The 14,533-nt window shown below is 36.3% G+C and overlaps 1 protein-coding gene across 5 annotated transcripts in view; it reads right to left on the bottom strand.

The window, feature by feature from the left end:
* Mbd5 (methyl-CpG binding domain protein 5) overlaps positions 1-14,533 on the bottom strand; it is a 111,074-nt gene that overhangs the window by 36,776 nt on the left and 59,765 nt on the right. For 4 of the 5 annotated variants that reach the window (XR_005877129.1, XR_005877128.1, XM_040745311.1 and 1 more), the window contains exons 7-8: positions 2,192-3,217; positions 513-724 (exon numbers count right to left, since the gene is read on the bottom strand). Coding sequence is in view for 3 of the 5 variants with exons in the window: in XM_040745311.1 (XP_040601245.1) it covers positions 513-724; positions 2,192-3,217 (1,238 nt within the window). In the remaining 2 variants the exon portion in view is untranslated. The remainder of the gene's footprint in view (positions 1-512; positions 725-2,191; positions 3,218-14,533) is intronic. The other variant, XM_040745313.1, reaches the window with a different exon arrangement.

The raw sequence follows: 14,533 nt of genomic DNA, 5'->3' as shown, positions 1-14,533 counted from the left end.
TTATTTATAGTGTGTGATGGTGCATGCCTATAAATCCAGCATGAGGGAGTCTGAGAAGGAGGATACAAATTCAATACAGCTAGCTTGTACTACATAGTGAACCCTATTCTTTAAAAAAACTTGTGTATTTTATTCTCACATTTACATAATATTACTCTTTCTATATAATATTTAATATATTAAGCATCTTTGTAGAAGTAGAAGACCATGTGGCCTATGCCAGGAGGACAGAGTGTGGCGAGAGATAATACTGAAGGAAGTAGGTATTAATCACGAAAGCAATGTGGGCACAAGGCACAGGAGAGCACAGGAGGATAAAACTGTCAGCTTTACTCACAATTCCAGAAAGACTGTGGCTTATACAACATAAAATCATATTTATACAAAAGACTGGAATGCTTAACAAAATGCAATATTAAGAAATTACTGAGAATAGACATGGATGTATAACCCACTTTTCCATTCCTTCTCTCTCATTCTTTCAATAAAACCAGACAGTGGAAGGAAAGTACCTGGAAGTTCTGAAACAGACAAGCCATGGGGTTATTGTTAGCTGGGCAAGGGACTGTGGGCTGTCCTTGGAAGGCCTGGAGATTCTGGTGTCCCTGGAGTAGGTGCTGCTGCTGCTGCTGATTCGGAGGAAACATTTGATTGTTGTTTAACAGCGACTGTAGATGACTCAGTTGATGGTTATTCAAAGAATTGTTTATTGATGATATATCACCTACAGTTTTGAAAAATATAAAGTATAAGTCAATGTGTTTCTTCAGAGATCTTATTGTTATTTTTGCACCTGAGAACTCCTGAAACAAAAACTAAAAGCTGAACTTACGTGGGTAATTTGGCCATTTTTATCAGCCTCACTTAGACATGAGTACCTTTAGCATTTAGATCTGTCTGCATAACTAACTTCGTATTTTTATATCACATAAAGATAACTTAGTTATTAGTGTTAAGTTTCAGAGTTAAATGATTCCCTACATCTATTATTATTAGAACTGCAATTAAAGATTGAAAAATGTCTTTAGCAATCATAAGTAGTTGACTAAATGGAGACAGAGTGGGAATGAGACAGTCTCATTTATAAAATCTCAGTCTTAAGTCACAATCATCAGTAAATACCACCACATAAAACTAGAGGCTTAGTTTATAAATATGCACTTGTTTTGCATTAAAATGGTACGAGAATGAAAATTGTGAAGAAACCTAATAATACAAAAGAATTTACTGCTTTAGTTGATATAACGATTTTAAAATCAATGACATCAATGAATAGTGATAAATGGTTATATTTATATTTAAACTTCAGAACTGTTGAAAAAATTGTAGAATTTTTTGAGAATAGCTTTGTAATGAGACATATATGTCTACGATTTTTGAGTTATTTAACTACAACTATTTTAGGTCTAGACAAAACTAATTGTACTGCATTATAAAAGTTTCCATAAAATATAGCAATCTGAATAATGAGTTTTGTAGTGTATCAAGATGCTCGTGATACCATCATGCACACCTGCTTCTATTTCTGGGCCTCATGGATACTTCCTGTGCTTCCCCTTATTGCTATCTGTACCCATCATTATAAATACTTAACATTATTTCCAACATTTTTTTTGATAAGTCAACCTATGTGAAGGACTTTGTTTTTATGGCACAAATGCATAATTATAATAATTCTGAGGAAATCTTTATTATTTAGAGGGGCAGTTTCCTTGATCTTTGGGGAAACCTCAGCTTGGAGTATTTGGATGCTGGCCTTTTTAGCTTGGCCTCTCAGGGTTCACCTGGAAGCTCCTCAGATGGTCCCCATCCTAGTGCAGCTGCTCATACCAACCCTGTGATGCCACACCAACTAAAATAGAAATAAAGGTTCTTTAGAAGATGCAGACTGTTCTTTGCTGAAGAGAATGATGGGTAGGTTAGGTTTAGGTGGCATCAGAATTAGAAGATAAGAGAAAGCAGATTACAATGGTATTTAGTAATGCTAGAATTGGAGAAAAGGAAAAAGCCATTTCATGTTTGTTTAGCTATAGTTTTGTGTGGGTGATGTTATATTTAATTCCTTAAATAAGCTGTGACATAATAAAAACATTTTTAAAAATAGTGTGACAAAATGGAGTCTTAAAAAGGAGAAAAGAGAATTAGAAAAACGTTTCTTAAAAAATTTTTTTGTGAAAAACTTTTAACTTACCAAGCAGACCTGTCCCCAGTAGAGGGTTAAGTAGCTGTGGCACCACAGAGTTACTGTTGAGTTTAGCTGGACCAGGTGGATTCCCAGCATTATTAGATATATTCAGCAATGTTTCTGCCATTGACACCACTGCTGTCCCACCAAGTGTTGAGACAGTCAGTGCTGCCACTGCTGATGATGTAGTGGTTGTGGTAGTGGTTGCCTGGGAGGAGGTTGCTATGGAAACCTCTGGATGATTAGCGGTGTTGGCTGATGCTGAGTTCAGGACACCTCCCAACAGCTGGGGATTCAAGGCCATTAATCCCGAGGCCCCAGTGACAGCTGGGAGGAGCAGGGGGTTAAAAGTAGTGTCACTGCCTGTAAAGCTCGGTAAAGGGTTTCCCAGGGGGCTGGTTAAAAGGGTCTCAGCTCGGCTGTTGTCTGACTGATTGCTTGGCAAATGGTCTGATGGGGCTGTCATCTGTGTTAATAGGGGTAAAGGGGTATTTTGCTGTTGCAAAAGATCTGAGATGGTCAGACTGAGAGATGGCAGGGGAAGCATGGCAGCTGCTTGGGCTTGGTTCTGAAGCAGAGCTGCTAAAAGCTGAAAGTGGACAGGCTGTGATACCTGCCCATCCATGTCACTGGAGAGAAAAGCTAAAGCAGCGTTTACACTCGGGTTGAGAAAACCTAAAGGGTGGAGGTTGATCTCAGACTTGCCTTCTCCTGCTGAAGGCTGGAGGATATTTAATAGATTCTGGTTTAGGAGATGCTGTTGATTCACTGGCAAAGAGATAGGTAGAGAACTGAGGAGGCTGGGGTTCAAGGGGTGTGGAAGATGGTTGTTTGAAGTGCTGTTGGATGGAAAATGAAGGGCATGCTCCTGGCCAACAAAAGGAAAATCACTCCCAATGGGCAGCTGACTCTGCAGTGGGTTTCCAGCTGCGGTGGTGACTATGACACCATCTTGGAGAACAGATGTTGTCTTTGTGATGGCAGGGTGGTTGCTGCCAGCTATAGCTATGGAGGATGGTAGGCTTGGGCCACCTAAAATGAGAAAAAAGAAACACTGCTATTAGTTATGGATGGTTAGCAACTACCCAACTACCCATAAAGCTTCCTAAGATACATTTCACTTTGCTCTACTTACTTCACTGTAAATAGATTAAATGATCATGGATGATTTGACATGTTTTTGGACTTCGAAAATAAGTGTATTGAGCAAATTTGCTGAAAAGCAAATAGGTTTCTGACCATAGCTCCATAAAGTAAAGTTGGGCAAGGACGTTACAGCTCATCCATTCAGTTTGATACATTAAAAAAAAAGCTTCCCTTTTTTTCAAAATCATACCTTTTCACTTTAAAAAGGATGATTGGCCTTATTTTAAGTACTTTCTTTTAACGAACACAAAAATTCCCTTAAAACTAGGATATACACGAACCATACAGTAGATAATAAAAATCATCTATGCTAATACAAAATATCAAACATTTTATTGTATGGTTTTCTGATTTTCCATACCAGTATGCATATATACATTCAGGTATACATAGTTTCTCTCTCCCCATAACACACACACACACACACACACACACACACACGCAAAACTACATATTTAAAAAACAGAATTATGCTATAAGCTTGTAATTTTTCATTTATCAATTTAGTGAATATCTTTCCCTTGTTAATTGATATATATTGCACCATTTTACTAGTTTCATGTATTAGTATATGTTCATTTAACCAACCTATAATGATGAATGTTCTTGTTCTCAACTATTCTGCAATACTTTGCAAACAATCACTGGAGACACTTCAATAAATATTATTATTAATGAATCTCTTCAATTGCCTACTTTTTGTTTTTTAAAGAGAGGGTCTCGCTGTGTAGGCCTGCCCAACCTTGAACTCTTTATGTAGACTATGCTGGCCTTGAGCTCACAGAGTCTCTGTCTCACAGGTGCTGAGATTAAAGGTGTAAACCACCACACTGAGCTGCACAATTATTTTCTAAGGATACATTCTTGAACATGGAATTCCAGAGTCACAAAACTTTAGTATATATCGTTAAACTGCCCTCAAATGAAACAGATCAACACACATTCAATCTATATTCCTTTAAAAAGTGTATAATAGTGCTTCTTTCAAACCAATACATCATTTTTATTTTGAACAATGAAAAATGATTAATAATCTGTTATTCTGATAGTATATGAATGCTTCCATAACTTTGCAACAGTAAAAATATGGTATTTTCCTGTTTTCATCAAATGGAATAATCAATAAGTTTTTCTTTTTATATAATTTTTGTTTGTTATTTTTTTTGTTTTGATTTTTGAGACAGGTTTCTCTGTGTAGCTTTGTAGACCAGGCTGGCCTCTGTCTCCCAAGTGCTGGGATTAAAGGTGTGCGCCGCCACCACCCTGTTATATTTTAAAACTATGTAGTATGTAAAATAATTATATTTATTAAGCCATGTTGAAAAAGTTTAGCATTTATATTTTCATTTTCATCATCACATAGAAACACGGGATGAGCATTTTCTCATATACCTTGCTATTAATTTGTACGTGTTTTGTGTGTGTGATAGGTGATTAAACCTAAACCCTCAAACCCTAGAATTACAACACTGAGTTTGCTTAAAGATAAGGTTTTCTCGCCTGGCGGTGGTGGCGCACGCCTTTAATCCCAGCGCTCGGGAGGCAGAGGCAGGCGGATCTCTGAGTTTGAGGCCGGGCTGGACCGACAGCCTCCAAAACAATACAGAGAAACCCTCATAAAACCAAAAAAAAAAAAAAAAAGACAAAGTTTTCTCAAGTTGTCCACATGGCCTCAAATGTGTGATCCTCCTGCCTCAGCTTTGGGGATACTAGAATTTAGACACATACCACTACACCCAGCTATCAAATAATTTTTTCTAAGGAAGTTTATTCCAAAGCATTCATAGGAAAAACTCCACCATTGCTATGATTGCTATGAGAATGAAAGGGGTTTCATTGCTATTATCCCTGACATCAGCAGGATGGTGGGGAGGTGGTAACAGTATTAACTCAAACCTGTACTACCAACACCACATTCAGAATGCTTCTAGAACAATGGTTGCTGCTTTCCCATCTGTCACAGTCTGATTTGTTTTTTTTAAAGCTTTCAGTGTTTTATTTAAAGGCTGAGATTAAAAAAAAACTTTTTGAACATATATAAATATTTATGAAATATTATCATGAAATAATGACATGTTCACAAAGATTAGGGTAAGAAGACATACGGAATACTGAATCAGGCACACAGTATACAACTCCTTAAATATTAATTCATATTTTTTTCACAAAACAATCAACACCTTAAACATTTCATTGCTTCTTAAAATTGCCATTTCCATACATACACTCCATCATTTGCATTTGGAAGGCATCTTTTAAATGAGTCAGTGAGTCTTATTTACTAGGAAGCAGTATCACTGTCAATTTTTCTACCTGCTAAATAATAATGACATACTTAAATGTGGTGCTCGTCCTTCTGACCACACGCAGAGTGTATTTTCAAAATATTTAGCATATATGTAGCAAGGCTTTGTAGATAACGGGTTTCCTTAGAGATTATTTTTTATTAGTTTAATTTGCCACTGAGAAGCATCCATATTTATGATTCAAGGAAGTAGTCATTTGGGGATAACACTATTTTAAAAGCTCTCCATCTAAATATTCTTGAGAAATTATAATTAAAAGCAAGTCACTGTGGGTTTTTATTTTCTACCCTGCCAACAAGAACAGATGAGTCTGTAAGCTTTGTAAAGGCAAGATGTGGATTTACACACACACATATATATATATACTTTAATTTTCTTCAGTTTCTAACAAGTCAGTTCAACAAATAGGTACATTCTGTCAGAAAATAGAAGTGAAATAGTGACACAAGTTTAAAAACCTTGCCTTATTTTTCGAAGAAACTCAGAGTTTAGGCAAAGTGGTAAATGTAGAAATTTCCTACTCTTCCACCAGCTCAAATATATAATTACAAGGTAGGAATTTTCGAATGTTGTATTATATATTAGCTAGGATAATGAGACTGCAACACGGTAAGGGCTGTAACAGTTACACAGACATATACAACAAGGGGACAATTATGAAAGGGATTGTGTCTGAGAAAATGGCACAAATGAGAAAACTACACATTTGATCAGGCATTTAAGAGATGAAAAGAGATAAAGTGCTTCTAAGTAGAAGCAAAATAATTTTTTAAAACATAGAAAGTAAGGTGGATGAAGTATAATGAGTCCTGTGTTTCACAGACACAAAATATCAGTAATGTGTGTATGGCTTTTCCATACCCTGTCTCCCTATGTCCATGGTTATACCTGCCAGTTTACATAAGCATTTGATTACATATTTTTAAACTATCAAATGTCTTTGTATTTCAAAGATGTAACAGTCATGACACATGGTTGGATTTAAAAAGTGTTTGTTGGTTGAATGAACTCATTGAGACCCTACTGTTTGTACTCATGTCTATAAGGGAGGTAACAATGTAGACAGGAGGAGGTGAAAATTGACTTTCCAACTTATTGGTCCAGTGACAGGAGATAGGGGACAATAGATAGGTGGCTTGGAAATGACAAATTACTTTAGAAAGCTCCCAAGAAGTTCAATGTCACCTCACAGCAGTTCTAAAGCCATTCATTAATGTAGAGTCAAAGATAACCCTGAATTTGCACAGATTTTTATATTGGAGGGCAATTTGGAAAATACATTTCTAAATCACTAACTGCAAACAGGCAATATTTTGTGAGCCTACTTCAGACTTCTGCATAAAAACCTATATTATGTTGAAGTATGTAAGAAAAGTGTTTATTAGCCGGGTGGTGGTGGCACATGCCTTTAATCCCAGCACTCGGGAGGCAGAGACAGGCGGATCTTTGTGCGTTCGAGGCCAGACTGGACCAATAGCGCCTCCGAAACAATACAGAGAAACCCTGTCTCGTAAAAACCAAAAAAAAAAAAAAAAAAAAAACCAAGAAAAGTGTTTGTTAAAGCAGGTTTTTTTTTAAGATGAAAATTTCATCAAACGTTGTCAATAATCCAAGGGAATTTGGAAGAAATTAGCAAGTTCCAGTCATTTAAATAATAAGGAAACATAAGATTACTTTGTGTCAACAGCTATGAAGTGACAATTTCTTGTCTTGATTGTACTGTTTTTAAAGTAGGAGAAAGGGAAGTCATTCAAGGGGTGCCAGATTCCTAGTCTAGACCTGCAGAGGTGGGCAGTCTAGTGTGGTGAGGGAGAGGTCATGCTACTTTTTTCAGTGAGTACTGCACAAAAATCTTATGCACACACAACTCAGATGCTTGTGTACAAGGTGTGTATATACATTTAGCATCCAAATTATTTGTTACTAATTTATTCTTGAGATGTTTAATTTGTTTTCATTTTAGAACTCCTATCCCTTGAGATTTATCATTCTGGTCAATATTCCATGACAGAAGTTCACATTGTGATTGACTTGTATATTAGTACTACTATTATACATGTATGTGTCCAAAAAAAAAAAAGCCCACACCAAGCAGATCAATGAAGTACTTAAAAATTATCACTAATTTGTTCATCTAACTCCAATTTTGAATAAACATTATTTTGTGCGAAGAATTTTCTAAACTAAAATGACCAAATACTGCTTTTTTATCCATGAAACACAAGAGCTGAAGTAATGTCTTATGAAAAATATTCCTTCACTGCTTGACCTTTATAATTTACTTTGCTAACTGTACTTTCATTGCATACAGGGTCATAAGTATTCCTTCATAAAAATAAATCCTTCTGAGATAAAATATCATGCCTTGTGAGTTTAATAAATATAATTTACTTCTCAGTCCCACTGAAATATGAAAAAATGTTTTCTACATTTTAAAGGACTGATTTTTCATGATAATAATATAAGTTGAAAGACAACTTTTATGAGAAGACTAGGTATTCCAGTAAAACTTTATTATTATTTTCAAGCCTTAGTAACAGCCACAGAAATGTGCATTTACAAAAACACATCCACTTCGCCTTTCTGCTTTGGGTTCTAATACAAATTCTTGACATTCCTGTCTAAGCGAGGTACCCATGGCTATTTTGTTTCTCACAAGAGAGAAATGGACCCCAAACAAAAGCACACTGAGGGTGGAGAAGGGGAAGAAAACAATTGCTGGATCCCAGGAAATGCTCTTGGGCTTTGAGGGCCAAGGTGCTGGAGCAGAGAAATGAGAGCAGAAAGGATGTTAAGGAGATCAGTTTCTGGATTCTGATGAAATGAAACAAGAAAAAAGATTGTGTGTGATTCTCTCTCCGCGTCCTCTTGTGGAGCTGGGGATGTAACTATGACCTCAAGAGTGATGTGCAGAAGTTCCACCCCTGAGTACAGCCCCAGCCTCTCTCCTTTCTTAACACCCAGAACTTATTGGAATTAATTTTAAAATGTTTGGAAAATGTCAGGTTACTTAAACAGCAAAGTTCATTTGTTTTTAGGTAAACAGGGTATTTGTGGGATAGCAAGACTTGAAAACGGAGGCGAAGTCTCGTGATGAGATTTGTTTTCTGACTATGCATGAGTGAGTTAAAATGCATTGTTAATTACCATCTCTATGTTTTATTTCAATAGATAGTGCTGGATTTTTAGTATAGTCAACTTTGTATTCTATTATATCCTGTTTTATCTGCAGCTGTAAAACAGTGCCCAGTTTATTATAGGTGCTCAATAAACACTGAATTACTTTAGGAATATTCTAAAACTACTGTAACATGCTAATGAACTACAAAAATCAATTTACTATGCTCCAACTAGTATTTTGACAAATACAAAATTTGGAGAACACTGTAGTACTGCTGTTTTTGACAAGTTTCATATAGTTTATACACATTAGCCTTAGTGGGTGGTACAATCATTTCAGTGTGTCATGACTGTGGCTGAATATTTAAGTGGAAGATGGGAGTAAAATGGAGTGAGGCTGAAAAGATCAAACTACAACATTTTCATAAAATTTTCATTTGTTATACATTAAAATGGGTAGTGGACTGTAATGCCCATTATCTAAAAAAAAAAAAAAACCTTAGCTCTGCATTTGTACGTGAGTAGATGTCATGGTGGACATAAGATCAGAGGACAGTTTGCAAGAGTGAGTTGTCTCCTTCCACCATGTGGGTCCTGGAGATCCAACTAAGATGGGCAGGCTTGGCAGCAAGCACTTTTACCTGCCCATGCATGTGACAGGCTCCAGGGAGTAGGAAGACACTGAAAAGCACTGCTTTATGATCTGGTCTCTGAGGGATGGTCTACAGAGTTGTGTTGAGGGACTATTGTCAAACTAAAAAGTATGCAAGGGTTCCTGTGGAGTTGTGCTGCCTACGAGCCCCACAGCAAGTTATCACATAAATGTTCATCCATGCCCGTGGGTGCATCTCCTGGGACCGCTTCCAACCTCAGGAGTTTTTCAGCCGCTCCTTTGGATTTCTGTTTTTGGTTTCACTTCTAGTTTGTAAAAGGTGATTTCTCACTTTGAATTCGTAAGAAGTCTAATAACAAAAAATAACTTTTACTCTTTGTGTGGCTGGCAGGAGATATTGCTAAATTCCTAGAATGTAAGACCCTCACAAGCTTGAATTATTTAGTGCTACATGAATGTGGAAATAAAATCAACTTTGATAGGGATATATTTTAACATTATTTTTCATAACTCAAGTTTTTGTAGGGTTAGTATTACATCCTAGAATCTGGATGCCTTTGGAAACAACTTGCATATTTTTGGACTAGACTTTTATAAATAATAGCTTAGGTATTTCCTAGAGAGCTGAGAGACTGACAGCTGTATAAGAGAGCTTAATATATTACAATGGAATAAATTTCTCCCAACTAGTACACTACAACAATTTATTTCTTCAAAGATACAAAATAGATCATTGAATCAGCAAACATCATATCACTCTGAGTTTCATTGCCACTCTTGATTACATAGACTTAATTAATGTCTGAAGCAAAAACATATTTTAACCCCTTTTATATACAAGAAAACATTAAACCTATAATATGTAACAAAACAAGTGGTGTAACCCTGGTATAAGGAAACCTTTTCAAGGACTGAAACAATGCCTATAGTAAAAAACATATTTCAATAAAAAGGGTTCATAAAATATTTGACCAAAATATAGATTTTCAATCAGTTTGGTTGTCTGGCACAGATCACTTTAAATTTGCAAATCACGTGGATCATAATGGGAAGAAAATATAGGCCTTAAAAACTTAGTATGAAATGCTTTCAACAGAAACTAGTGTGAGTTCAGTTACAACTGTCACAGCATCCCTACCGCCTTCTTCAGGCTAACAGTGTGGTATACCTGTTCCCTTCAACACTGTCATCTCTACCTGTCTGTACTTGTTATCTCCTCTGGAAATCACAGGGTGTAGCTTCCTTTTGCTTTCTGTACTGGCATGTTACAAGAATAAATAAAACTTAAATATGTTATAGTCCTTTACACTAAGTGGTTTTTGTGCTCTCACTATTTCACACTTATACCTACCCTTTTATTAGCTGTCCTGAGTTTCAAATGTGATTTTGTGCTGAATGAAAACATTTTTGTTTGCAGTAAAAATATACATACATACTTACATATGTAAATACTCACAAATATGCATTTATTTATAGGTTTATTTATATCCTGATGATTAAATGCATAGAGTTAAGAGTTAAGGCAAATAAATGTGTTAGTTTTCTTTCTGTCACAAACCCATACTTTTGCCCCTCAGAGCATTATAATTTCATGTAGCTAAGAAGAGCTGATTGTTTTTATTAGAAGCATTTTTATAGTAAAAAGTTTAATGGCTTTATCATATGGGAAACAGGGTGGCTGTTATTATGTTCATACAATAATTTAAATCCCTTTGTTTGTACTCTGTGAAAGGTCACAGGACCAAGGGAGAGACTAGTTTTGTGAATGTACGCAGGGCCTGGGTTATGTACAGGTATTTTTGATATCTGGTAAGGGTCTTCTGAAGTTTGCTGGTCAAGGACACTTGGTTTTTTAACTCCCACACCAAACCAGAACACTACACTTAAGTGTTGAATTTTGTTTCTCTTAAAAAATTGAAAATTTTGTGTGTATGTAACCTATGTGTGGATATGAGTTTGTAGGTGTGTGCACACGTGGAGTTTGGAGTTCACCAATGTAAGCTGTTTTCCTTTCTTGTTCTTCATCGCACTTTCTGAGATGGGGTCTCTTATTAAACTTCAGGCTTTCTGATTTAAAAGGTTAGCTAGTCACCAAGTCCCAAGGGTCCTTCTGTCTCTGCCTCCCAACACTAGAATTATAGGACTGTGCCACAATGTACGGCTTTTTACAAGGGCATTGAGGCTCCAAACTAAGGTCCCCTGCTTGCACAACAAACACTTTATTGACAAAGTCATATTCCAGGTGCCTGGCATTTACTATCCACTACTTTATATTTCCAGAACAGTGTGTTTGATTCTCTGTGTCTGGACTGGGGTCCTGGGGACTTTGAGGTTTGATTTCCAGATCCACCAGAACATTGCTTGACCATTCAAGCATATCACTAAGGATCTTACTATTATGAATGAACTAAAACGCTTTCAATGGAAATAGTGGGCTTCCCTTGCAATTTGATATTCAAAAGATGAGACATTTGCACACACTTCAATCTAAAATATTCAGAAGCATTCATGAAAAGGTAACATAAAAACACCCAATAGTATTAATAAAACACATAGCCTTAAGTTTTTAGAATAAAGAAATTTAGTATTTTTTATATAATTGTCACAATATCTGCCTCTCATTCCTATAAGTGAACTGTACACTTAAAAGGTGAATACAGAATTCACATATAGGCTTGAAAACAAGTATCTTTAGTTTTTAAGATAGAATGGGTCTCCTTAAGGGAGATTTGGAGGGACTACAGAGATGGTCAGTGGGTAAAGGCAACTGCCAAGGAGGCTTAGTCACCCGAGTTGATCACTGGGGCCCACTTAAAGGTGGAAGTAGAGAACAGACTTCATCCGAGTTATTTTTGACTTCTACATGTGTGCTATGGCATGTACACATTTTCCCTACTTCATATGCACACAGTGATAATAAAAAGGGATTTTGAAAATTAGTAACTAATTGAATTAAGCACAAGAGTGAGCCATTTCTTAATGTCTTTATGTCATAGTTCTGACCTGCTGTTTAAAAGACCGGACAAGGCACTGGAGTGGGTAGGTCACCAGAGCTGTGCTTAGTAGGTTTTGTTGAGAAAGTAGAGTTGGACTATGCTTCCTGTCAGTCTGCCACTGTACCATGATGCCATGCACCAAATGTCTACAGAATCATCACCCACAGGGGCCCATTCCTGTGTCAGTTAGTAAGGTCACCAACTGTGGTCCACATGTGTGGGGAATTCTCTTGATATTCTGAACAGCTCATCTGTACTGACAAAACACATTCTAATCCTGTGTTCTATGATCTCAGACTCCAAAGATAGAAGGCAAAAAGATCTGGCTTTTATCTAAAAGTATTTCTAACAATATACATATGTAGATTGTCATATGTGCTAAGTATTTGAAAAGGAAAACAATATATTTCTGGAGACAAAACACTTCATATGAACTTGTGCAGCTGGGAAGGTAGTATTTCAGGATCAGATAAACCTGAGTTCTAATCCTGGTTTAGTTATAGGGTTTTGGATAGTGAGGTTCTCTGAGGTTCAAGTTTTTCATCTGTAAAATGAAGACAACATTTTATACCATGGGCAACTGTACAGATCATGAATGACATGAGTGGACCACAATAGCAATTCATGATAGCTATATGCAGCATTTTACAAATAAAATACGACAGCACATGCATTCAATCCCTGCACTCAGGAGGTTGAGACAGGAAGATCATGAGTTTGAGGTCAGCATGAGCTATGTACCTTATCTCAAAACAGCAAAAGACCAAAAGGTGCTTTTCATATTCTTACAGAGAGAGCTATACTATCCTCCATTGCCTCATTCTGAATGCCCAACCTCAGTGCTCAATGAGTGTTAATGAAAGAACAAGTATGAGTGTAAACAGGTACTTATGCTAAGCAATTATGACAGCAATTCAGCTGACATAATTCACTTCATAACAAAAGAATCATTGGGGTAAAGTCCTTCTCCAGATTTATCTCTCCAAAAGAGTTCACCAGTAAATTAACCCATTTTCACAACCAGCTGCAATCAGATCTCTGTATAGTAATTATTATTTAATTTTATTAAGTCTAATATTTTCAAATTCTTAACTGACCTAGATTTTTGCCGTGTATGTCATGTAAGCCTACACATGCTCAGTCACATCCATCACAATGCCCAACATTTGTTATTAGTCTTTGAGTTACTCATAGGATAAAGCTCTTCTTACATTAATAAGCTTCTAGCCCATGTACCTTGAAACCCCAGCACTAGCAATCTAGGTTAGATGTCTATACGGATAAATGGAACAATAAAATAAATGACTAAGGCTATATAAAATAAGTCTAAACTTGACAATCATAAGAAACAAGAATATAAATAAATGTAGGTCTTTTCCATAATAGAAACACTGAAACACATCATTATTGAAACACATACATTTGCACATATGAACATAGGCCTGACATGAAGCAAACTATGGTAAAGGGTATCAAAACTGAATAATAAATGAGGCTAACAATGCTTTACCGAAATGACTGAGACATACTCAATAAATATGGTACATCTTAAAACACTTACGAACTTTATGTTGTTTGAATTTCTAAGTGCATATATTAAACTTTTATTTGTACAGTTTTAGCTAAAACAACATGAGTCAGTGAAAAGTTGGAAGCCCCTTATGCACCCGTTAATTAAACACAATGTTTCATGAGAGTCCTTAAATTAAGAATATCGAGAAGGCACTACTCTTTTAAAATTACCTTTTAAGACTGCACTCTTTAACACAAAAGATCATTGTACAATTCTTCACCGAATACTGACATCAAAACAACACAAAACACAAACTGTGAAAATGGGAGCATAAGCTGGCAACACCAGGAAAGAGAACACTTGACTTTACCTTCACAGACATGTGGATGATAACACTCTTCCAGCACAGTGGCATAATGAAGCCTGTCTACATCTAAACGGCGACGTATCAGCAAACGTGTCAGCAGTTTTCCCGTCAGTACTAGCAACCTGGATTTTATTTATTCTGTGGTGCTGGGGATTGAACTCGAGGTCTTGTGTATGTCAGACAAAGGATCTATCACTGAGCAATAAGATCCACCCCCTAACAGTTTAGTTTTTCAATTCTGCTGGTTTTAAAATGAATGCTACTGTTCCTTCCTGAAATCATCGTTT

Source organism: Mesocricetus auratus, unplaced genomic scaffold (genome assembly GCF_017639785.1).
Source record: "Mesocricetus auratus isolate SY011 unplaced genomic scaffold, BCM_Maur_2.0 Super-Scaffold_100004, whole genome shotgun sequence".
Taxonomy (NCBI): Eukaryota; Metazoa; Chordata; class Mammalia; order Rodentia; family Cricetidae; genus Mesocricetus; species Mesocricetus auratus.
This window is presented reverse-complemented; position numbering and strand designations above follow the sequence as displayed.